The sequence below is a fragment of the Oncorhynchus mykiss genome, chromosome 4, assembly GCF_057628025.1.
Source record: "Oncorhynchus mykiss isolate SJ-2025 chromosome 4, ASM5762802v1, whole genome shotgun sequence".
Taxonomy (NCBI): Eukaryota; Metazoa; Chordata; class Actinopteri; order Salmoniformes; family Salmonidae; genus Oncorhynchus; species Oncorhynchus mykiss.
This window is the reverse complement of record NC_143025.1, coordinates 74,139,601-74,164,000: the sequence shown is the minus strand read 5'-3', so window position 1 is coordinate 74,164,000 and position 24,400 is coordinate 74,139,601. Positions and strand designations below refer to the sequence as shown.

General features: G+C 45.0%; 1 protein-coding gene and 1 long non-coding RNA gene across 8 annotated transcripts in view; both read right to left on the bottom strand.

The window, feature by feature from the left end:
- Window positions 1–24,400, bottom strand: part of utrn (utrophin) — a 329,934-nt gene that overhangs the window by 107,195 nt on the left and 198,339 nt on the right. For all 7 annotated transcript variants that reach the window (XM_036975991.2, XM_090232999.1, XM_036975989.2 and 4 more), the window contains one exon: window positions 3,147–3,319. In XM_036975991.2, coding sequence (XP_036831886.2) covers window positions 3,147–3,319 — 173 coding nt within the window. The remainder of the gene's footprint in view (window positions 1–3,146; window positions 3,320–24,400) is intronic.
- LOC149984139 (uncharacterized) lies at window positions 4,938–6,124 on the bottom strand. The gene is made up of 2 exons (XR_016495433.1): window positions 5,894–6,124; window positions 4,938–5,862 (listed from the first exon to the last, which is right to left on the bottom strand). It is a non-coding gene; the product is annotated as an uncharacterized LOC149984139 (long non-coding RNA).

Sequence of the window (24,400 nt, the reverse complement as noted above, 5' to 3'; positions counted from 1 at the left end):
ACCACAACCCTCTCTTCTTCTTCACCACAACCCTCTTCCCCTTCACCATAACTCTCTTCTTCTTCACCACAACCCTATCTTCCCCTTCACAACCCTCTCTTCCCCTTCACCACAACCCTCTCTTCTTCTTCACCACAACCCTCTCTTCCGCTTCACCACAACCCTCTCTTCCTCTTCACCACAACCCTCTCTTCCTCTTCACCACAACCCTCTCTTCCCCTTCACCACAACCCCCTCTTCTGCTTCACAACCCTCTCTTCCTCTTCTCAACCCTCTCTTCCTCTTCTCAACCCTCTGTTCCTCTTCACAACCCTCTCTTCCTCACCACAACCCTCTCTTCCTCACCACAACCCTCTCTTCCCCTTCACCACAACCCTCTCTTCTTCTTCACCACAACCCTCTCTTCCCCTTCACCATAACTCTCTCTTCCTCTTCACCACAACCCTTTCTTCCTTTTCACCACAACCCTCTCTTCTTCTTCACCACAACCCTCTTCCCCTTCACCATAACTCTCTCTTCTTCTTCACCACAACCCTCTCTTCCCCTTCACAACCCTCTCTTCCCCTTCACCACAACACTCTCTTCCTCTTCACCACAACCCTCTCTTCCTCTTCACCACAGCCCTCTCTTCCCCTTCACCATAACTCTCTCTTCCTCTTCACCATAACCCTCTCTTCCTCTTCACCACAACCCTCTCTTCCTCTTCACCACAACCCTCTCTTCCTCTTCACCACAACCCTCTCTTCCTTTTCACCACAACCCTCTCTTCTTCTTCACCACAACCCTCTTCCCCTTCACCATAACTCTCTCTTCTTCTTCACCACAACCCTCTCTTCCCCTTCATCACAACCCTCTCTTCCCCTTCACCACAACCCTCTCTTCTTCTTCACCACAACCCTCTCTTCCACTTCACAACCCTCTCTTCCTCTTCACCACAACCCTCTCTTCCGCTTCACCACAACCCTCTCTTCCTCTTCACCACAACCCTCTCTTCCACTTCACAACCCTCTCTTCCTCTTCACCACAACCCTCTCTTCCGCTTCACCACAACCCTCTCTTCCCCTTCACCACAACCCTCTCTTCCCCTTCACCACAACCCTCTCTTCTTCTTCACCACAACCCTCTCTTCCGCTTCACCACAACCCTCTCTTCCTCTTCACCACAACCCTCTCTTCCTCTTCACCACAACCCTCTCTTCCTCTTCACCACAACCCTCTCTTCCTATTCACCACAACCCTCTCTTCCGCTTCACAACCCTCTCTTCCACTTCACCACAACCCTCTCTTCCTCTTCACAACCCTCTCTTCCTCACCACAACCCTCTCTTCCTCTTCACAACCCTCTCGTCCTCACCACAACCCTCTCTTCCTCTTCACAACCCTCTCTTCCTCACCACAACCCTCTCTTCTTCTTCAACACAACCCTCTCTTCTTCTTCAACACAACCCTCTCTTCCTCTTCACCACAACCCTCTCTTCCTCACCACAACCCTCTCTTCCTCTTCACCACAACCCTCTCTTCCTCACCACAACCCTCTCTTCCTCACCACAACCACCCATCTCTCTCTTTATTTATGCCAAGGTTGTGGCCGCTCCTCCACTGTCCAGGCCTTGTAGAGTTATGTGGCACAGTATTGGCTCAGTCAATGTCTCACAGAGGGCATATTTCATGTCCAAAGCAAAGCATTCATATTCTAGCTAGAGTTTATGGAATGGTTTCACGTACATAAATATTACACAACAAACCAGTCAGCATGGTTATGACATACACTCCTTTGCATATCTAAATGGGAATGATTATTGATTGTAATGCATTAATCATGGTCAACTATAAATAAGAGAGTGTAGACCAGCACTGCAGTAGGTCCAGTGGATGCTTTAAAGTAACTGTCCAGTGTTTCCAGATTTATTTGTAATATGACCTATAATTAATTACAATGTGAGTCAAATAGTTCATTGCCATTTTTGTTAAAATCAGCTTTTCTGTGTTGGAAACCCCAACCGCAGAATGATATGTGCACATACCCGTCATTAAAAATATTCATGCAAGTAGCCCACTGATTGGCCAGCTCATTCTCCTCAGGAGGACGACATCATCCTCTATCAGGAAATAGCAAGCATTGTTTTAAACTTTTATGCTTTGGCCACAAATACGAGTATACGATGGGGCAACAACATTATTTGTGTATGAAAAGGTGAGATTTTCACTGGACAGTTATTTTAAAAGGAAAATACCACTCAAAGAATATCTTATGGTATTTGTTTCATTAGTCCACTGTTGACACAGTGGTGTGAATGCCAAGCGTCACGCCTGGAGGAAACCTGGCACCATTCCTACAGTGAAGCATGGTGGTGGCAGCATCATGCTGTGGGGATGTTTTCCAGAAGCGGGGACTGGGAGACTAGTCAGGACCGAGGGAAAGATGAACGGAGCAAAGTACAGAGAGATCCTTGATGAAAACCTGCTCCAAAGTGCTCAGTACCTAAGACTGGGGCAAAGGTTCTCCTTTCAACAGGACAACGACCCTAAGCACACAACCAAGACAATGCAGGAGTGGCTTTAGGACAAGTCTCTGAATGTCTGAGTGGCCCAGCGAGAGCCTGGACTTGAACCCGATCGAACATCTCTGGAGAGACCTGAAAATAGCTGTGCAGTGACCCTCCCCCTCCAACCTGACAGAGCTTGAGAGGATCTGTAGAGAAGAATGGGAGAAACTCCCCAAATATACTGTAGGTGTGCCAAGCTTGTAGCATCCTACCCAAGAAGACTCGAAGCTGTAATTGCTGCCAAAGGTGCTTCAACAAAGTGCTGAGTAAAGGGTCTGAAAATACTAACTGTATGTAAATGTGATATTTCCGTTTTTCATTTGTTATAAATTTGCCAACATTTCTAAAAACCTGTTTTTGCTTTGTCATTATGGGGTATTATGTGTAGATTGATGAGGGGGGAAAAACAATTGAATACATTTTAGAATAAGGTGGTAACGTAACAAAATGTGGAAAAAGTCAAGGGGTCTGAATACTTTCCGAATGCACTGTGTGTTAGCAGAGATGTGTTGTTTAATGTTATGGTACAGACTGAATGTTGTCAGTATATTATACAGTAGTACTGACTGAATGTTGTCAGTATATTATACAGTAGTACTGACCGTATGTTGGCCGACTTGGTTTTGAGGTCGCTCCAGCGCTGGTTCATGTCGTCCAGTCTGTGCTGTAGAAACACAGCCTCCTCAGAGGTCCCCAAGGCCTTGACCATCCTGGGCCTGTTCCCGTCCATACTCTTATAGATATCATTATGAGCATCGATTTCCGCCTGGATATCCTACAGAGAAACAGCGAAGGAGAGAAAGGTTTTACTTTCAACAAGTCTGTGTTGTACAGTTACAACTGTGTTACATACATACAGCATTAAAAAGTCAAATCAAAACATCAATCCCTTTCTATTAGCTTTAAGATGGTGGGGAGGAAGAGAGGGGAGGGAGAGAGAGAACACACGTGCTATCTGGTCTTGATGAGTGTGTGTGTGTGTGTGTTGCAGAGCCAGCGAAACAGAGAGGGCAGAGCATTTTAGACATCTTTCAAATGTCCTCTAGCTACTTTCAACTGTCCTCAGCCTCCCAAGCGAGAAACAATTCATTCTAAACCCCTTCCACACCCGAACCAAGCGACCCAGGTCTCCGTACTTATGAAGTTCTATGTTCTGCTACATGAAAGTAAGCTAAGCTAATAATACGCTATGCTCCCCTAATCAACGCTAATGTAGGCTAATGGTATGCTACGCAATGCCAGACGAGACCGGTGTGTGTGTGTGTCAGTGTGTGTGTCAGTGTGTGTCAGTGTGTGTGTGTGTGTGTGTGAGAGATTCAGAGAGGGACCCTGGGCCCTGAAGTAAGGCAGAGAGTGGGCCCTACAGATTAAGAATTTAGATGAGGGTGTGGTGTGAGTATTTGAATGTGTGAGTGTTCCCCTGGTTTAATTTGGAAACTTTTTCTCTCTGGCTAACCTGTCGTCCACTCTTCCACCCCCATCAGTACAGACTACCACTGTGGCTTGTCGTGTGTGTGGACCACCATCGGGAGACTGACACAAGAGGAGGATTCTTTCAAATGCTTTATTTTTAGACAAGTAAAACTGCTCCATTTCTCCATGGGACTTCCCTGAGCACGGGCCAATTTTAAGTGGGGGAGATAAAAGACACACACACACACAGCCAAACTGAAATTAATGCAGAGCTAGAAACCAATAGAATGCAGGCAAAACATTACTTCACCGACTGGTGACTGCACATGACAACAACACGTGACATTAGGTGAAGCATGTTTTTAGAGAGGCCAGTATACACGTCACACAGTATGGTAGGCTGTCTGTCTGCCATACCCAACGAGCAACCCCTGTCATTCACATAGCAAGGTCCTGAGGAAAGGAAGTCAGTTATTAGGGAGAAGGGATAAAGGGTGAATGGGCTCTACTATCACAGTCAACTATCTCCCCACCACAAATCTAATGACTGAAGGTCATAAGGATAGATACTTCAGAGAGAGGGAGGGGGGGAGAGGCAGTGTGTGTGTGTGTGTGTGTGTGTGTGTGTGTGTGTGTGTGTGTGTGTGTGTGTGTGTGTGTGTGTGAGTGAGATGTTGTGCCAGTGAGTCAGTTGGATATGTTCCAGACAATGATGTGTATAAACCCTGGATTGCTGATGCTATGTATTGGCCAATGGAGGCTTTAAATCCATCGGCTGCCCTCCTCAGAAGGAGAAGGACAAAATGAGTATTTTATTGTTGTAGTTGGGACAGTAATATTAGTACTTTAATATTAGTACTTTAAGGAATATGTTTTAATATATTATTGTTGTTTATGTTTGCATAATATGATATAAATGTATGCATTAAGGTGTCTGTAATACAATGTATTTGGCAAAAACAAATGCAGACATTCGTATAGCTTCCAAAATACTTTTTTATAATGGAGGACAAGTAGCAAAATGGCTGCGCAGTGGCTTCAAAACAACAGCCCTGCCAGTCATCCAGGGCTTATACACATCATTGGTTCTAGCTCATTCCCAAACGGCTTCCCCTCTTGAACACATTTTCTTCCAGTGGAAGCTCCTTCTCATTAAGTGGTGGCAAAGGTGATGCATGAACGTGTACATGCATTCTGACAAAAACACACACACATATTTGTGGCATCAAATAGTCTGGTCATTGATTGAGTGCTGCCTTGTGATTGGATACTTTGAGAGAAAGGCCAAATATGATTCCTCTACCTAGTCTTAGGTACACAGCAATATCAGGCTAAACACATACCAGTAGCCAACACACACACACACGACATGAACACACACTTCTCTGTACTGCCAGGTCTGCCACGTCAGCTGCATGACAGTGGTCATTCATATAAGTCCATGTTTGATTTACTGGTCTGATTTAGATTCCAATCAACAGGTTTAGCGCCAGCACGGCACTTACAGCGTTATTCTAATGAGGACTCTGGAGATGAGGGTCACATATGTCTGCAATTTCTACGGCGAGGAGACACACACACATTCCATGGCTGAACCGCTACTGGAAGAACATGACAATACCTCTGCTGTGTTTAGGAATAGATGAACCATGTCCATATGATAGCAGTGGCACACACACATCAAAGTCACGTCCTCTTCTCTTCTAGCGCAGAGCAGCATGAGGATAGTGGATAATGGATTTTGTCCCTGACACACCCAGTAATGAATGGAAGATTGGCAGGATGTGAGCAGCCCAGACAACAGATACAGTCCCTGGGGGGCCTAATGTTCCACCTATTTGGGTTTTCAGAGGAACCTGGCATTAGAAATGTACCTATCAGAGGAACCTGGCATTAGAAATGTACCTATCAGAGGAACCTGGCATTAGAAATGTACCTATCAGAGGAATAGCTGACTGACAAACACAGTGCAGGTGGCATGTAGCCCAGCAGTTGGAGTAACCCAAAGGTCGCTAATTCCAATCCCCGACAAGGTGAAATATCTTTTGATGTGCCCTTGGCTGTGACCCCACTCTCTGAGGGTGTCTCAGGGACAGCTGGTAACGGCTGTGACCCCACTCTCTGAGGGTGTCTCAGGGACAGCTGATAACGGCTGTGACCCCACTCTCTGAGGGTTTCTCAGGGACAGCTGATAACGGCTGTGACCCCACTCTCTGAGGGTGTCTCAGGGACAGTTGGGATATGCAAAAAAAAATATTTCCAATTCACACATGCGTATTAATACACACGTGTACATGTGTGAAATAGGACAAATATAAGCACCCACCTAATTATTATTACCCTCACACACACACGGAGACACACACAAACACACACACGGAGACACACAAAAACACACACACGGAGACACACACACAGAGACACACAAACACGGAGACACACACGGAGACACACACGGAGACACACACGGAGACACACACGGAGACACACACACACACGGAGACACACACAAACACACACACACGGAGACACACACTCACACACACGGAGACACACACACGGAGACACACACACACGGAGACACACACTCACACACACGGAGACACACACGGAGACACAGACTAAGAAACTAAAGTTAGGTTAACGTGGCACATCAACAAGCAGCTTTGGTAAACAAATACACACTCATGCACCTTGAACGCACAAAGTGGCAAAAGCTGAATAATACGACACTACAGCGTTTCTGACGTCAGAGAGTAAAACACTAAGAATCTCAGTCTCCCTGTGTGTTCCCCTGCAGACTCTGGCTGGTAATAACGCTGCTACCACAATAAAAAGCTTTCATGAGTTCAATAATTACTCCTCATACTTCATAAACCTCAGACTCACTCAGCAGACTTCTTCACCTGATACTACATAGACAGAGGGAGCGAGGGAGATGGAGAGAACGGAGAGACAGTAAATGTCAGCAGAGTCTCCAGCTAGAAGAGAAGTGAAGGTCTTTGGCTGACAGTAACAGGTGAGCTGACCTTCACGTGTTTGACTACAGTGATTTAGTATGAGGCTGGGTTCTCATCTGTGGCATCAAAAATAAACAACCTTTCAGTTTGTCTCAACGGGAGCTCAAAAAGATGTCAAACATCTCAAATCTACCTCTTCAAATTTCCTGAGCAGCTCCTGCAAGCTGAAGTTCAAGCCAATCATCTTCGGCTCCAGAATTAGTCTCCTCCCTCTCCCCTCTACATCGTCTCTGAGGTCAAAGGGCACCGAGGAGTCGCGCGGGTTTGGAAAGTCCTCCAGTGGTTACGGTCAAAACCAGCTCTCAAAACACGGTCAAGGTCAGTACTCAAAACACAGTCAAGGTCAGTACTCAAAACACAGTCAAGGTCAGTACTCAAAACACAGTCAAGGTCAGTACTCAAAACACAGTCAAGGTCAGTACTCAAAACACAGTCAAGGTCAGTACTCAAAACACAGTCAAGGTCAGTACTCAAAACACAGTCAAGGTCAGTACTCAAAACACAGTCAAGGTCAGTACTCAAAACACGGTCAAGGTCAGTACTCAAAACACGGTCAAGGTCAGTACTCAAAACACAGTCAAGGTCAGTACTCAAAACACAGTCAAGGTCAGTACTCAAAACACGGTCAAATCCAATCCAAATATTGTCGAATCCAGTTCTCCAAATACAATTAAATCCAGTGCTCAAAACAAGGTAAAATCCAATTCGTGCTCTCCAACCCGGCGACATACACACTTCACACACCCTTCGTTGCCTGTGTGTGTGTGTCAGTGTGTGTTTTCGCCCTACTAGGCTACATGGTAGAAGCATCCTCTTTGATGGAACAGAGGCTGAGAAGGGGGCCAGGGCTAGCCTGCTGTCATGCCTCAAGCCTGGGGTTGGACGTCCCGAGAGCTGGGCTGAGGCTGGAGCTCCTGGAGGTAGGAGGTAAGAGGCTGCCTGAGGTCTATAGGCTGGGGAATAAGTCCTTCAGCTGGGGTAGAATTCCAGAGGTCAGGTGTGGAGGTCTGGAGGAAACTATCCAAGTCCTGTCAAGAGAGGTTTGTAGACTGACGTGGAAAGTCTGAGGGGCTGAGGGTTGAAGAAGTATTCCAGCCTCTCCTTGAACTTCCCTATTGTTTTTTTCCCTTCCCTTCTTCCCTTTCCTCCTCCACTGCTTCTCGTCACTAAGGAAGCTGTTTACACTCCAGCCCGGGGTAGGGCCGAGTGTTTGTTCTCAATTACCCAGATAAAAAAGCCCTCTGGGCCTGCCGCAGGAACAAGGCAGAAACACAGAGGCACACGGTCTGCCGACCTCTCCTTCCTCTTTCAACGAGGCAATGCTAACACACTGCAGAGGAAACACACACACACCTACACACACTCTTACACTGTGTGAGCGAGACAGGGGCATGCCGTCGTAGCTCTACTACGAGCCCCCAGCGCCCTACCCCAGCCTGGACTCCCTCTCTCACACCCTGCTAATCACAGCCAAGTCAGAGCCAGTTAGTGAAAGAATGTCCCCTTCCCTCTGGAGCCCTAGGTCACGTGTCCAGGGAGAGAAGCCACTGATCAGAGTAATGATCCTGAGAAAGAGTCTGGCAAGCTGGCCTCTACATTCTGGAGTCCGTCCAGTATGTTCTCCTTGCAGGGTGGAAATGGTAGAAGTTTGTCTTTATCTTCTCTCTTCCCGCTGATTTGTATAACTTTTGGAGTTCAACTTTTTGTCTTTATCTCCCTCAGTTTTCATTACCTCTAATCTGCTATCCGTCCCTTCCTCTCGGTTCTCTCTTTCACTCCTTTTCACCAGCCAGTGACTCGGCTCTTTCCATTATTTTAATCAGCATCCTCCCTTTCCACCCCTCCTCTTCCTTTTCTCCTCTCTCTCCCTCCCTCTTTACAGGTCCCACTCCACTCGCTAAACTAACTCAGCACACACCCATTTCCTGAGGCCTCTACTGATACACAGAGAGAGAATGGTGGGAGGGGGGTGGAGAGAGGGGCAGACGTAGCGGAGGTAACATGTGGACAGAGAGAAATGCCCAAATCCAGAGAGGGGGAAGAGGAAGCAGAAAAGAGAGAGGGTTGTGGAAAGAGAGAAGGGAGAGAAAGAGGGGTCAAAGGTTTAAGTAATGCAGCACTTTCCTAGCAAAACGTTCTACCTGTCAGAGTCGGATGGTGGAAACATGTGGCTCTCACGTGAATGGAGAGAAGGAACAAGAAAATAACGAAAAGAGAAAAGAAGGGACGGGGCGGGGGGGGTGTAGCTCTGAAACTACAATCATACAGATACGTTAGGTCTATACCTGGCTCTGTGTGTAGGCCTACAGAGACAGGCACTACCAACAGATATACGGTGTGTGCATCACATGTAGACACATCAGGCGGCTGCCGAAGGGGAAAAAAATAACAATAATACAACCCCGAATATTCATGAGGAGAAGCCTTTGAAGTGTGCTATACTTAATAAAAATATTAACATATGCCATTTTCCCCTGTAACAGCACTTCTGATGAGGCACTATGTATGCAGACAGGAATATGCGCCCTGTGTGTTTTTGAGATGCAAGTCCAAGTCGATTAAATGGCGGGAAATTAGCAAGTCCAACATGCGAGCGAGACAATTTCAACAACAACTGTGAGGAAATCCACTGGAAGAAGCCTTAGGGGGGAGAATGTGTTGGGCGATTATGACTTTCCCTGGGGTTTGATACAACCCATGTCTTTAAGTGGCTGTAAAACAACAACAAAATCACTCACACAGAGGCAAACACCAGGGGTAAACACACACACACACACAGCAGCACAGCTTTGAGGAAGCAGGAGGTAAAAGTTGGGCAACATTACTACAGCTAATTGGATTAGGACCATTACAGAGGGAAGATGCAGAGCTATTGACTAGAGCTGATAGAGATGGAGGGAGAAAGAGAGAGAGAATGAAAGATAGAGGGAGGCCATACTGTGTGGCTTAGAAGACTAAGGCACATCTGCCTGTAATTCCCTGGCTGGATCAGAGAGGAACGGAGGGCTGAGGAGCTTCAATGGAAATCTGGGATTTGATCCGCACCCACTAAAACCATGGGAACTACGGCATATGGAGGAGAGGAAAGAGAGAGAAAACAGAGAGAGAAAGAGAGAGAAGGGTAGAGGTAGAGAGCTTACCATGGGAACTATGGCATATGGAGGAGAGGAAAGAGAGAGAAAACAGAGAGAGAAGGGTAGAGGTAGAGAGCTTACCATGGGAACTACGGCATATGGAGGAGAGGAAAGAGAGAAAACAGAGAGAGAAAACAGAGAGAGGAAACAGAGAGAGAGAAAACAGAGAGAGAAAACAGAGGGAGAAGGGTAGAGGTAGAGAGCTTACGGTGAGGACACTTAAAAGGCTTATCTAAACACTTGCTCTCACTTACAGGAGGTAAAGGACAGGGAGCATGAGATAGACACAAAGGTACACACCTGTTAGTGTGGACACACACACCTGTTAGTGTGGACACACACACCTGTTAGTGTGGACACACACCTGTTAGTGTGGACACACACACCTGATAGTGTGGACACACACACCTGATAGTGTGGACACACACACCTGATAGTGTGGACACACACACCTGATAGTGTGGACACACACACCTGATAGTGTGGACACACACACCTGATAGTCTGGACACACACACCTGTTAGTGTGGACACACACACCTGTTAGTGTGGACACACACACCTGTTAGTGTGGACACACACCTGTTAGTGTGGACACACACACGTCAGTGTGGACACACACACACCTGTTAGTGTGGACACACACCTGTTAGTTTGGACGCACACCTGTTAGTGTGGACACACACACCTGTTAGTGTGGACACACACACCTGGTCTGTGGAAAGTTGCTTTTGCCCTCCGATGTGCTCAAACCTAAATCAACCTCAATGACCTAGCTGGTCTCACAGAATGATCAACAGTACCGAGAGAGTGTGGGGGGGGGGGGGGGGGGGGGGGGCAAGAGAACGAGAGAGAGAGAGAGAGAGAGAGAGAGAGAGAGAGAGAGAGAGAGAGAGAGAAAGAGAGAGAGAGAGAGAGAGAGAGAGAGAGAAAGAGAGAGAGAGAACCAGGGAAGAGGGAGATGAATGCTAAAGAGAGGAGAGAGTGAGAGTATGTGGAGGAGGAGAGCGAACAGTGTTTATAAGTCGTCTAGGAGCCAGAGTGGAGCTACGGGCTAACACAGCCCAGTATCAGTTACAGCAGGGACAACAAACACCCCCTATCCTGTGTGGACTGTAAAATACTCCTTTACGAGAAACCACGCAAATACCTCCTATGATTGATCACTAAGCATGTCCATGTTAAGTGTGTTGTTTCCTGACAGATCTACATTGAAAAATGTCTGGAAGCTTTCAAAATGAGTGTAGCTTCACTTAACAAGGTGTTTCACAACAGGACCTACAGTCCTCCTCCACAGTCGATGTGGTTCTCTCCCGAGAAGTAACAAGCTGAAGTTGAGTGTAATAATGTCTGGAATGTGTGTGTTGAGCGTTCTGTCGTCAGAGTGGGAGAGCACAAACATTATTCTTCACACATTCTAGAACTTAGCAAGGTTATTCTGTGCTTACAGAAGCCTTGAAAAGTTTGACTGTGTAAACACTACTGTGATATTCCTAAGACAACAAGTCAAACGAGGGTCACCATCCTTCTCTCTACCTTTCCATCTCTCTCTCTTATGTGTACCATTCGGGGTGGCAGGTAGCCTAGTAGTTAGAGCATTGGGCCAGTAACCAAAAGGTTGCTGGATCGAATCCCCGAGCTGACAATGTAAAAATCTGCCATTCTGCCCCTGAACAAGGCAGGTAACCCACTGTTCCCCGGCAGGCCGTCCTTGTAAATAAGAATTTGTTCTTAACTGACTTGCCTAGTTAAATAAAGGTTAAATAAAAAAAATAAAACAATTCTCTCTCACTTTCTTCCCTTTTGCTCTCTGACAGACTTTCTTCCTGACCTAGATAACTTTCTCTCTCCCCATCTTTCTTTCTCTCTGTCTTTCTCTCTCTCTCTCTCCCCGTCTTTCTCTCTCCCCGTCTCTCTCTCTCCCCGTCTCTCTCTGTCTTTCTCTCTCCCGTCTCTCTCCCTCCCGTCTCTCTCTCTCCCCGTCTTTCTCTCTCCCCGTCTTTCTCTCTCCCCGTCTTTCTCTCTCCCCGTCTCTCTCTCCCCGTCTCTCTCTCTCCGTCTCTCTCTCTCCCCGTCTTTCTCTCTCCGTCTTTCTCTCTGTCCGTCTCTCTCTCTAACCGTCTCTCTCTCCGTCTCTCTCTCTCTCTCCGTCTTTTTCTCTCTCCGTCTTTTTCTCTCCCCGTCTTTCTCTCTCCCCGTCTCTCGCTCCCTGTCTTTCTCTCTCTGTCTATCTCTCTCTGTCTTTCTTTCTCTCGGTCTTTCTCTCTCTCTCTCTCCCCGTCTTTCTCTCTCCCCGTCTCTCTCTCCCCGTCTCTCTCTCCCCGTCTCTCTCTCTCCGTCTCTCTCTCTCCCCGTCTTTCTCTCTCCCCATCTTTCTCTCCTCGTCTCTCTCTCTCCCCGTCTTTCTCTCTCCCCGTCTCTCTCTCTCCCCGTCTCTCTCTCTCTCCGTCTCTCTCTCTCCCCGTCTCTCTCTCTCCCCGTCTCTCTCTCTCCCCGTCTCTCTCTCTCTCCCCGTCTTTCTCTCTCCCCGTCTTTCTCTCTCTCCGTCTCTCTCTCTACGTCTCTCGCTCTCCGTCTCTTTCTCTCCGTCTCTCTCTCTCCGTCTCTCTCTCTCCCCGTCTCTCTCTCTCCCCGTCTTTCTCTCTCCCCGTCTTTCTCTCTCCCCGTCTTTCTCTCTCCCCGTCTTTCTCTCTCTCCGTCTTTCTCTCTGTTTCCTTTTCTTTTTCTTAATTCCAGGTGAAGTCTTTCAGTTGTACAACTGACTAGGTATCCCCCTTTCCCAATCTCTGATGCAGATACTCCAGACACAGAAATACACACTCGCAAGCAAGAATGTGCACACACACACACACACACACACACACACACACACACACACACACACACACACAAAACACACATAGACAGAGACAGAGAGACCACACCACAAGAACAGCTGAGGACCTCAAGGCCAGACTGTAGTGTATTCAGTACAGAAGGCCGTGAAGGAACTCCATAATATCCTAGAGGAGCAGCTATCTGAAAGAGGAATCATGAATTCCCCACTCATTCCCACTCAGCCTCTCCCCAGGACACTTCCAACGAGGTCATTTCCTGAGCCCAGGGTTATTCCCAAAGCACCACTTCCTGTTATAGGGACAGCGCCCTGTTGAGAGATGTGTGTGTGTGTGTGTGCAAACGAGAGATTGTGTGTGTGTACGCATATGTGTGTGTCCTCGACTGCAAGACTCAGCTCCACGTGCGTGTCAGAGGAAGTTACACAGCTATACTCTGCACAGAAATCAATCAAGGAAAGAGCACCAGAATAGAAAGGCACCAGTTTCAACAGGCTAGCACACACTCAGCTCTGTCTTCCTTCACAGAGCTACAGTGCCTTGCGAAAGTATTCGGCCCTCTTGAACTTTGCAACCTTTTGCCACATTTCAGGCTTCAAACATAAAGATATAAAACTGTATTTTTTTGTGAAGAATCAACAACAAGTGGGACACAATCATGAAGTGGAACGACATTTATTGGATATTTCAAACTTTTTTAACAAATCAAAAGCTGAAAAATTGGGCGTGCAAAATTATTCAGCCCCTTTACTTTCAGTGCAGCAAACTCTCTCCAGAAGTTCAGTGAGGATCTCTGAATGATCCAATGTTGACCTAAATGACTAATGATGATAAATACAATCCACCTGTGTGTAATCAAGTCTCCGTATAAATGCACCTGCACTGTGATAGTCTCAGAGGTCCGTTAAAAGCGCAGAGAGCATCATGAAGAACAAGGAACACACCAGGCAGGTCCGAGATACTGTTGTGAAGAAGTTTAAAGCCGGATTTGGATAAAAAAAGATTTCCCAAGCTTTAAACATCCCAAGGAGCACTGTGCAAGCGATAATATTGAAATGGAAGGAGTATCAGACCACTGCAAATCTACCAAGACCTGGCCGTCCCTCTAAACTTTCAGCTCATACAAGGAGAAGACTGATCAGAGATGCAGCCAAGAGGCCCATGATCACTCTGGATGAACTGCAGAGATCTACAGCTGAGGTGGGAGACTCTGTCCATAGGACAACAATCAGTCGTATATTGCACAAATCTGGCCGTTATGGAAGAGTAGCAAGAAGAAAGCCATTTCTTAAAGATATCCATAAAAAGTGTTGTTTAAAGTTTGCCACAAGCCACCTGGGAGACACACCAAACATGTGGAAGAAGGTGCTCTGGTCAGATGAAACCAAAATTGAACTTTTTGGCAACAATGCAAAACGTTATGTTTGGCGTAAAAGCAACACAGCTCATCACCCTGAACACACCATCCCCACTGTCAAACATGGTGGTGGCAGCATCATGGTTTGGGCCTGCTTTTCCTCAGCAGGGACAGGGAAGATGGTTAAAATTGATGGGAAGATGGATGGAGCCAAATACAAGACCATTCTGGAAGAAAACCTGATGGAGTCTGCAAAAGACCTGAGACTGGGACGGAGATTTGTCTTCCAACAAGACAATGATCCAAAACATAAAGCAAAATCTACAATGGAATGGTTCAAAAATAAACATATCCAGGTGTTAGAATGGCCAAGTCAAAGTCCAGACCTGAATCCAATCGAGAATCTGTGGAAAGAACTGAAAACTGCTGTTCACAAATGCTCTCCATCCAACCTCACTGAGCTCGAGCTGTTTTGCAAGGAGGAATGGGAAAAAATTTCAGTCTCTCGATGTGCAAAACTGATAGAGACATACCCCAAGCGACTTACAGCTGTAATCGCAGCAAAAGGTGGCGCTACAAAGTATTAACTTAAGGGGGCTGAATAATTTTGCACGCCCAATTTTTCAGTTTTTGATTTGTTAAAAAAGTTTGAAATATCCAATAAATGTCATTCCACTTCATGATTGTGTCCCACTTGTTGTTGATTCTTTACAAAAAAATACAGTTTTATATCTTTATGTTTGAAGCCTGAAATGTGGCAAAAGGTCGCAAAGTTCAAGGGGGCCGAATACTTTCGCAAGGCACTGTATATATGAATAACAACAGGCTAGCACACACTCAGCTCTGTCTTTCTTCACAGAGATACATATGAATAACAACAGGCTAGCACACACTCAGCTCTGTATTCCTTCACAGAGCTACATATGAATAACAACAGGCTAACACACACTCAGCTCTGTCTTCCTTCACAGAGCTACACATGAATAACAACAGGCTAGCACACACTCAGCTCTGTCTTCCTTCACAGAGCTACACATGAATAACAACAGGCTAACACACACTCAGCTCTGTCTTCCTTCACAGAGCTACACATGAATAACAACTGATAGAAGGTGGATGAATGGATGGATGAATGGATGGATGGTGAATCCTGAAGAGATCAGACAGATCGATGGACTGCATTGACATTGTTGCAGCAGTAACTAAGCACATTGGAAATAAATGCATTGGTTGCTTCATGGACATCTGGCAGACCCATGCAGATGCATATGAGATTTCTTCAGCAAATTACAGTATCGTGTAAATTACAATTACCTGTACATTTAACCAAACACATTTAACATTCAATATCTCAAACAAGCTGCCTTGCACAACCAGACAAAACAAAGAATTGGGACCCTGACAATCAATGTGTGAGATGTCATCGCATGAATAAAAACAGTCATTTAAGAGAAAATACATGTCCAACAACCTAAAACCCAATCCAGCTTTGAATGGAGCTATTCCGTCTTCTTCTATGGTCAGATTACATCACCGACAGCAGACAACCTACAACGCCACGGCAATAGGGCCATTATAAAAGACAATAGGCGCCAGGGGTCATGGAGCCAATCTCTAACAATGTCCTAAGGGTCAATCAACCAACCACAGAATGAGCCATGAATCTACAGTCTCTGTGTGGCTGGACAGCCTAACGCAAACTCTCCCCAGGGTGAGATGTGTCTGAGTACATCCAGGGTGTCTTTAATAGGGAAATTGAGATTGATTTGGACCTGTGGTCCCACGCGCTGTTTCTGACTGATAATCCACACTGATAATCAGCTATTGATTATGGTGGAGCGTTGTGGTGGCTTGGTGCTTTAGTAGACATTTGGGATATGCACTTACGACAGGAGGTGAAATGTTGACGTTCTCAGCTAGACAGTGTCCACACAAGCATGTGGTGGGAACACACACAAGCAGCACCAGCTAAAGGTCTGTTGTGTTACGGCTCATTTAGTGAGTTGGGGCTCATTTGCAGATGTGATACACAGACACATATTACGAGTATACTCTATACCAGTGGTTCCCAAACTTTTTATAGTCCCGTACCCCTTCAAACATTCAACCTCCAGCTGTGTACCCCCTCTAGCACCAGGGTCAGCGCACTCTCAAATGTTGTTTTTTGCCTAAATTGTAAGCCTGCCACACACACTATATGATACATCTTACAGGACCAGGGCACAAATAATATAATAATAATCAATTATATTGCTCTATTTAACCAGCTTACATATAAAACCTTATTTGTTCATCAAAAATTGTGAATAACTCACAACAGGTTAATGAGAAGGGTGTGCTTGAAAGGATGCACATAACTCTGCAATGTTGGGTTGTATTGGATTCTCAGTCTAAAATCATTTTCCACACACAGTCTGTCCCTGTATTTAGTTTCCATGCTAGTGAGGGCCGAGAATCCACTCTCACATAGGTACGTGGTTGCGAAGGGCACCTGTGTGTTAACAGGGCAATTTGCCAAGGCAGGATACTCTGAGTGCAGCCCAATCCAGAAATCAGGCAGTGGCTTCTGATTAAATTACATTTTCACAGAACCGCTTGTTTCAATTTTGATGAGGCTCTCTTGTTCAGATATCGGTAAGTGGACTGGAGGCAGAGCATGAAAGGGATAACAAATCCAGTTGTTGTGTCGTCCGTTTCGGGAAAGTACCTGCATAATTGCGCACCCAGCTCACTCAGGTGCTTCGCTATATCACGTTTGACATTGTCCGTAAGATTGAGTTCATTTGTACACAAACAAATCATACAATGATGGAAAGACCTGTGTGTTGTCTTTGTTAATGCAACAGAAAAGAGCTCCAACTTCTTAGCCATAACCTCAATTTTGTCCCGCACATTGAATAAAGTTGAGGAGAGTCCCTGTAATCCTAGATTCAGATCATTCAGGCGAGAAAAAACATCACCCAGATCGGCCAGTCGTGTGAGAAACTTGTCATCATGCAAGCGGTCAGAGAAGTGAAAATGATGGTCAGTAAAGAAAACTTTAAGACCGTCTCTCAATTCAAAACAACATGTCAATACTTTGCCCCTTAATAACCAGCACACTTCTGTATGTTGTAAAAGCGTTACATGGTCGCTGCCCATATCATTGCATAGTGCAGAAAATACGCGAGAGTTCAGGGGCCTTGCTTTAACAAAGTTAACCATTTTCACTGTAGTGTCCAAAACGTCTTTCTAGCTGTCAGCCATTCCCTTGGCAGCAAGAGCCTCTCGGTGGATGCTGCAGTGTACCCAAGTGGCGTCGGGAGCAACTGCTTGCACACGCGTTACCACTCTACCAACACATCAACCACCAAAGTCCATTTGATGTCACAAAGCTGTCCAGTAGTTTAAAAATATAATCTCCTGTTGTCCTGGTTTGCAGAAGAGGATGTCTTCCTTAATTGACCCCCAATAAATGTAACGGACATATACCAGGAGCTGTGCCAGGCCCAACACGTCTGTTGACTCATCCAGCTGTAACAAATAGAGTTCACTGGCTTGTATGCAAAGCAGTAACTGTTTCAAAACATATCTTGCCATGTCACTGATGCGTCATGAAACAGTGTTGTTTGATGAAGACATTGTCTGTATAGTTTTTTTTTGTCCTTTTCCCCCAGCATTGTCCCAGGAAGAATTTAGTCCGCCACAATAGTATGGGGCTTGCCTGTCCTAGCCACTCAGTAGCTCACCATAAGACACTTCTAGCACCTTCTTATTAATGGTATCTGTTGCTTTAATACATGTCTTACTTCTCAAAAGTCGTCTTTATTCTCGCTCAAAAACCTCCCGTGGCTTATTTTTCAAATGGTCATGTTTCATTTCTAAATGTCTGTGCAAGATTGAAGGTTTCCTGCGAGAGAGTAACAGTTAATGTGATTGGATGTTAATTATTTGACTAGGCTACCTGTATTTGACATGGTGTTATTTCGCTGAACACCAGATGGTTTAATTTTATTTTTGGCAGTGAAACGAGGCTACTCAGGCGAGAAAAAAACCTCACCCAAATGTAGAGCCCCGTTGAAAAATATAAATGGACTGTTTGAAAATGTGAAGAAAAAAATTATATATACACATATTTTATTTAAAAAAGTGAATCACATTTTTATTTGGCGTACCCCCGACGGCATTGTGAATACCTGCTGTATACCATATATACACACACAGAGGCTCCCCCTATACCCTCCATAGTATTCCTCTCCCATATGGGACTTCAGTGCTCTCAACTCAAACCCAGCCACCTTCAAAGCAAAGGCTGCCTCGTTCCCTCTCCCACTTCCTCTCTCTGTCGTTCAGCTCCAGTCTCAGTTCCTGTTTACCTCCAGCACAACAGTTCTAGCAGAGAGGTATTTGAGGAGTATAACCTCAGGGGGTTCAGCTACAGCCTAGGTGGTCTCTCTCTCCCACAGGAGGAAAACAGCCCTGGAAAACGTGATTGGTTGTGATATGTCGCCTGGGTTACGGGTGGTTGCAATGTTAACACAATTAAGGTAAGAGTACACCTCCTGCAATGCATGCTGGGAAAATGTGAGAATTGGAAAAGTTATGTAACTGGACCAATTAGCAAGTATCGTTAGTAAAGACACCTGTTAACAGGCCCAGGGTGTTCTATGAGTCAGGACTGGGGAACTGGTCATGTGGAGTTATGGACTGGACTAGCCTGCATCAAATTATAGTCCTCTAAATGTCAGGGGGAGACGTGGGTTGAGAGTTTTAAGGGAAGGACATGAGAGTATAGACAAAGAAACAGACATGCTCACAAATTGTTGTAACACTCACACACACAGAAACACACACACACGCAAATATGAAGGCACACACCCACATACCCTCAGGTGACAAACAGCAGGTGAATCTAGTTATTTAAACAGCAGATGGCCATGGCCTGCGGTCAGAAACGGAGAGAGGGAGAGAGAGCGGGGGGGGGGGGGTCCAGAGGAGTAGGGATCTAGCCGTGTTACAACATGGGTTTATTAATAGCAGAACTGTGGAAAACAGATGCATAAATAACCAGCAGGTAGAGTGGGAAAGGGCGTGTCCAATAGCGCACATAACACTTTCCATGGAAAGCTGTCGGAATCCCTGGAAAACACACATTTTCCACGGAGAGATGATGAACGGCATGACAATGTTCCGACCAAAACACAACCACAACACATCCCATAATGATCATCATTAACATTATCATCATCAGTAGGCTTGGGCGGTATACCGTATATACTGTATACCGGGCTGTTTACCGGGCTGTTTGGAAATAGCCAAGGGATGGTTTTTCAATAGCGTCAATACCTTTGAAACTATTTCTTTACTATTTCTACATTTTTAGATGCTTTTTAAGTAAATACCTGCAGTCAACTTGTGCAATACTTTAGGAGATAAAGCAGATGGCGTTCACCGGTCACATTATTTTACATTATGAAGCATATGTAGTTCCCCAGAACAGCTGGGCCAGTCACGTGCTTGTTTGTAAATAGCACAACAGGAGAAAGCAGCAGCAGGTGAGTCCAGCTGTGTATTGACAGGAGTCAAACTTTATATTGAAAGTCAGTGTTTTATTTTTGCTTCAATAGTGATCAGAAACGTGCAAACATATTTTTCCTTTACAGAAAATGCATTGCATGACAATAAGTATGTGGACACCTGCTCGTTGAACATCTCATTCCAAAATCATGGGCATTAATATGGAGTTGGTCCCCCTTTACTGCGCGCTACGCACTCCAGCACTCCAGTTCTGTGAGGTTGTGTGGCCTACCACTTCGCGGCTGAGCCGTTGTTGCTCCTAGATGTTTCCACTTCACAATAACAGCACATAAGGTTGACTGGGACAGCTCTAGCAGGGTAGTAAGTAGACAAACTGACTTGTTGGAAAGGTGGCATCCTATGATGGTGCCATGTTGAAAGTCACTAAGCTCATCCACACATGCTCCATTAACTCCAGACATCGTCTCATACAATTCAAGGTATTACACAGATTACACTATTCCAAAACCAAACTGCATATAATATTGTGTGATAAATGTCAGGCTGCGCAGGTTACACTACTCCACTGCTTTGCCCTATGCTCTAGTAGCTTGTATGGTTATTGGTGTGGAATTTTTAGGATCCTCTCTGAAGTTCTGGAGACTTCAATAGACCCAGAAACCGCTTCTGATAATACTGGGAGTGTCTGATTCCCTAAACGGATTAACCAACCCCCAAAAACAACTAATCTCTTACAGTCTCATTTCAGCAAAAAAAATGTATCTTGTTGTTTTGGACAAGGAGGGAAGAGCCCTCTACCAAATTATGGCTCAGCGAATTGGCAAACACTGTACACTTAGAAATAATTAAATATATTCTGAACAATAAATTATCAACATTTGATCAAATCTGGCAGCCTGTCCTCTCCTACTTGGACTAGTCGGCGCTGTGAATTTGTACATTTTAAGGCATTCTCAATTGTAATATTTTAATCTGCCTTTGGGCAGCACGTGCTGTCCCCGCCACCCGAGCAGTTGGGGGGGAATAAGGGGGGGGGATAGGCATCTTTCTACATGTCCTTGTTCTGTATGTCTTGTTTTGTAATATTTGTTTTGTACCCAGAACTCTGGGTCTTGTTGTTCCTGTCTGCTCTTTTATGTTTAGATAAGAATTGTATACCTGTCTTTTATACCTATATAACAGTCTTGTGTGTGTTCAATAAAAAATATATAAAAAAAAAAAAGAAAATCACTAAGCTCTTCAGTATGGCCATTCTACTGCCAATGTTTGTCTATGGAGATTGCATTGCACAGTGCTTGATTTTATACACCTATCAGCAACGGGTGTGGCTGAAATAGCCAAATCCACTCATTTGAAGGGGTGTCCACATTCTTTATCATATATAGTGTACATTAGCACATTATGCAAAAAAAATGCTTCCTTTTCATCAGAGTGCAATGCTATTTGGCTGGCAGCCACACAAGTAAATGAGCTTTCACACTGCATGGCCATCAATGTTTATCATAGAAAGAATGTAGCCAGTTTAAAGTTCATCTTGCATTTTACTGGAGAAAAGTAGGCTGGATACACCGACAAAAGTACCCGAGAAAAGTAGCTACACATCAGTCAGAGCGCTGTCTGGTGCCCGTTTGTGAATTCTCATCCCAGTGGAGAAGTGCAACTGAAGCACAAAATTAGTCTGATGCCGAGCAGAAATAACAATAACAAGCATTTTAGATCTGTGTTAACAAAACGCAGCAAGAGATTTATTGTGCATTTTATATTTTGTTCCTGCGGGAAAAATATAGAATTCTGCGTTAGCACGACTCACAACTTTAACTTGCTACTTATCTAAGTAAGTTATTGAATAAATAAGGTGATGGGGCATCACATTTTGTAAGCTTTCTGCCGTGTTCAAGGAGTCAAAGCCCTTTGGGATGAGTCATCTGTACAGCTGCCACTGCTATGATATTCTGTAGCTCCTACCTATATCCTATCAAATTAAATCACATTTTATTAGTCACATACACATGGTTAGCAGATGTTATTGCGAGTGTAGCGAAATACACGTGCTTCTAGTTCCGACAGTGCAGCAATATCTAACATGTAATCTAATAATTCTACAACAACTACCTAATGGAATAAGGAATGGAATGGAATAAGAATATATAAATATATAGATGAGCAATGACAGAGCGTATAGGCTAAGATGCAATAGATAGTATAGAATACGGTATGTACATATGAGATGAGTAACGCAAGATATGTAAACATTCTTAAAGTTACATTATTAAAGTGACTAGTGTTCCATTTGTTAAAAGTGGACAATGATTGCAAGTCTGTATGTTGGCAGCAGCCTCTCTGTGCTAGTGATGGCTGTTTAACAGTCTGATGGCCTTGAGGTCGAAGCTGTTTTTCAGTCTCTCGGTCCCAGCTTTGATGCACCTGTATGAGCTGGATTGCCTCTTACTTTCATTTGCGCTCATTAGCATATTTAGCTAGCAGCATCCATGGAAAGTCGCTATTACTTGTGCTAATTTTGTTAACATTCTGGTACAGATGACCAATGGTCTTTTTTGTGTTTCTTGGCGCCCCCTTGTGTATTAAGTCGGTTATACCGTAAATCCTGGGACGAGAGAAGGACGACCGTATAACGATATGAAAATCTGGATACCACCCATCCCTAATCATCTCCATCCTCATATCCATGCTCACAATAACAGTTATTATCCGACAAACCTCCATAGCACACGTAAAATACCACAGGCGGCATTTGAAATAGATAATTCAGTCAATAAAAATACTTTGCCCTGCTTTTCAACCTGAACTTCTTCAGATATTACTTTCCTACATTTCAATGAGGAACACTTTTAAAAGGAACAAAAGAACCATAAAAAAAGTCAAATGTCTCATTAGGTCAAATCACCTCAATTCAACCTGTCCTTTCATAACATTAAGAACAGCTCAGCTTAAAAAGGTCAGCCAGAAGCCCTGAGCAGTGAGCAGTGAGCGCTGGCTGACTGGGGTCGTTCACACTCTGGGACAGCCTGTTCTATTAAGAGTTGTCATTTTTAAATGGAAGGGAAGCGTTTTCAGAGTTTTCCGAGGCTCCCGCTGCTAGAACACTGGAAGTGAGAGAGATACCTTACAATTGGCTCATTCATCCCCCCTCCTCTCCCCTGTAACTATTCCCCAGGTCGTTGCTGTAAATGAGAATGTGTTCTCAGTCAATTTACCTGGTAAAAAAAAAAAAAAATCCCTGTTTGGGTATAGCGGGGATGTTATTATCCCGACAGTATCCCTCCATCTGAGAGGTCCCTTAGAGCCTCTCCTTACAGGGATGGGATGAGGACAGAGGAGCAGAGGAGTCGGGATCAAGCCGGGATCGGCATTCCATTGGGAAGCATTTGGGAACATTTTAGTGTTTCAGATGTGTGGGAAAAGGTGGGTTGTTCTGGGTAAAAGGTCATGACTTGAACTAAACTAATTCTAGAACTCTTTCCAGAAGTAAAGGTGAGGTTATGAAATCAGAATCGGACTGTTCTAATTCAATGGGTGAAATATTCCCATTATCTGTCCATTTCCACACCCAGTCCCCACTGTACACCTCAACATGTGTCCCATATCCCTCTGAGGCTAGAGAGCTGGGTCCCACCCAGATGAGGGGTGTGTCTGTCTGGCTGAAGACCCAATAGATATGGCTCCTCCCCCAACCGTCTGGGACCTCCCTCTAGGCGGGCGCCACGGCATTGCTGCAGCCCAGCGGAAAGATAAGGCAGCAAAGTTTCCATGACGATAGCAACAGAACCCATTAATATTCCAGGATCCTAATGGAAAACAGTTACACCTGTAGCCTGGTCACATGACCCGTCCCTGTTTTAACCTACTGTAATGAGGTTCTTTTAATGAAATATAGAGGCTATTAAAGCCACTGTCCTCTTTAAACACAAGAGATTCATGTTATAGGTCATTCATGTTTACCTACTGTATGACTCAAGACAAGAGCTATTGATTTAATGATGCGGTTCAGCTCCTATGTTGTATGGTAATTCAACTGATTGTATGAGACAGAAGCAGCAGACAGCACCAGAGATTTTCTTGTGGTTGTGTTTGAATGAAAAGCGCATGCATGAACATAAATACACGCACGGACACACACACACACCTATACCAACAGTCAAAGCTCATTTTGAGCTCTCCCTTTATCTAATTAAAAGCAAGGCATGCTGGGTAAGCCAAACCAACAAACAGACGAGTGCAGGCCTTGAAGTCTGATTAGAGAGTCGACAAGGAGTCGAGGAGAGACTTCATTATAAAAACACAGACACTGAAGACTGAAGTCTATACACTACACTACACTACACGACGGACAGACGGAGACAGACAGACAGACAGACAGACGGAGACAGACAGACAGACGGAGACAGACAGAGACAGAGACAGACAGACGGAGACAGACAGACAGACGGAGACAGACAGACAGACGGAGACAGACAGACAGACAGACAGACAGACAGACAGACAGGAATCTCAATAAAAAACAAAGACCAATGGAAATGACTGGTGGTTTATAGACAAACAAATGATGCCGTTCCTGAATGA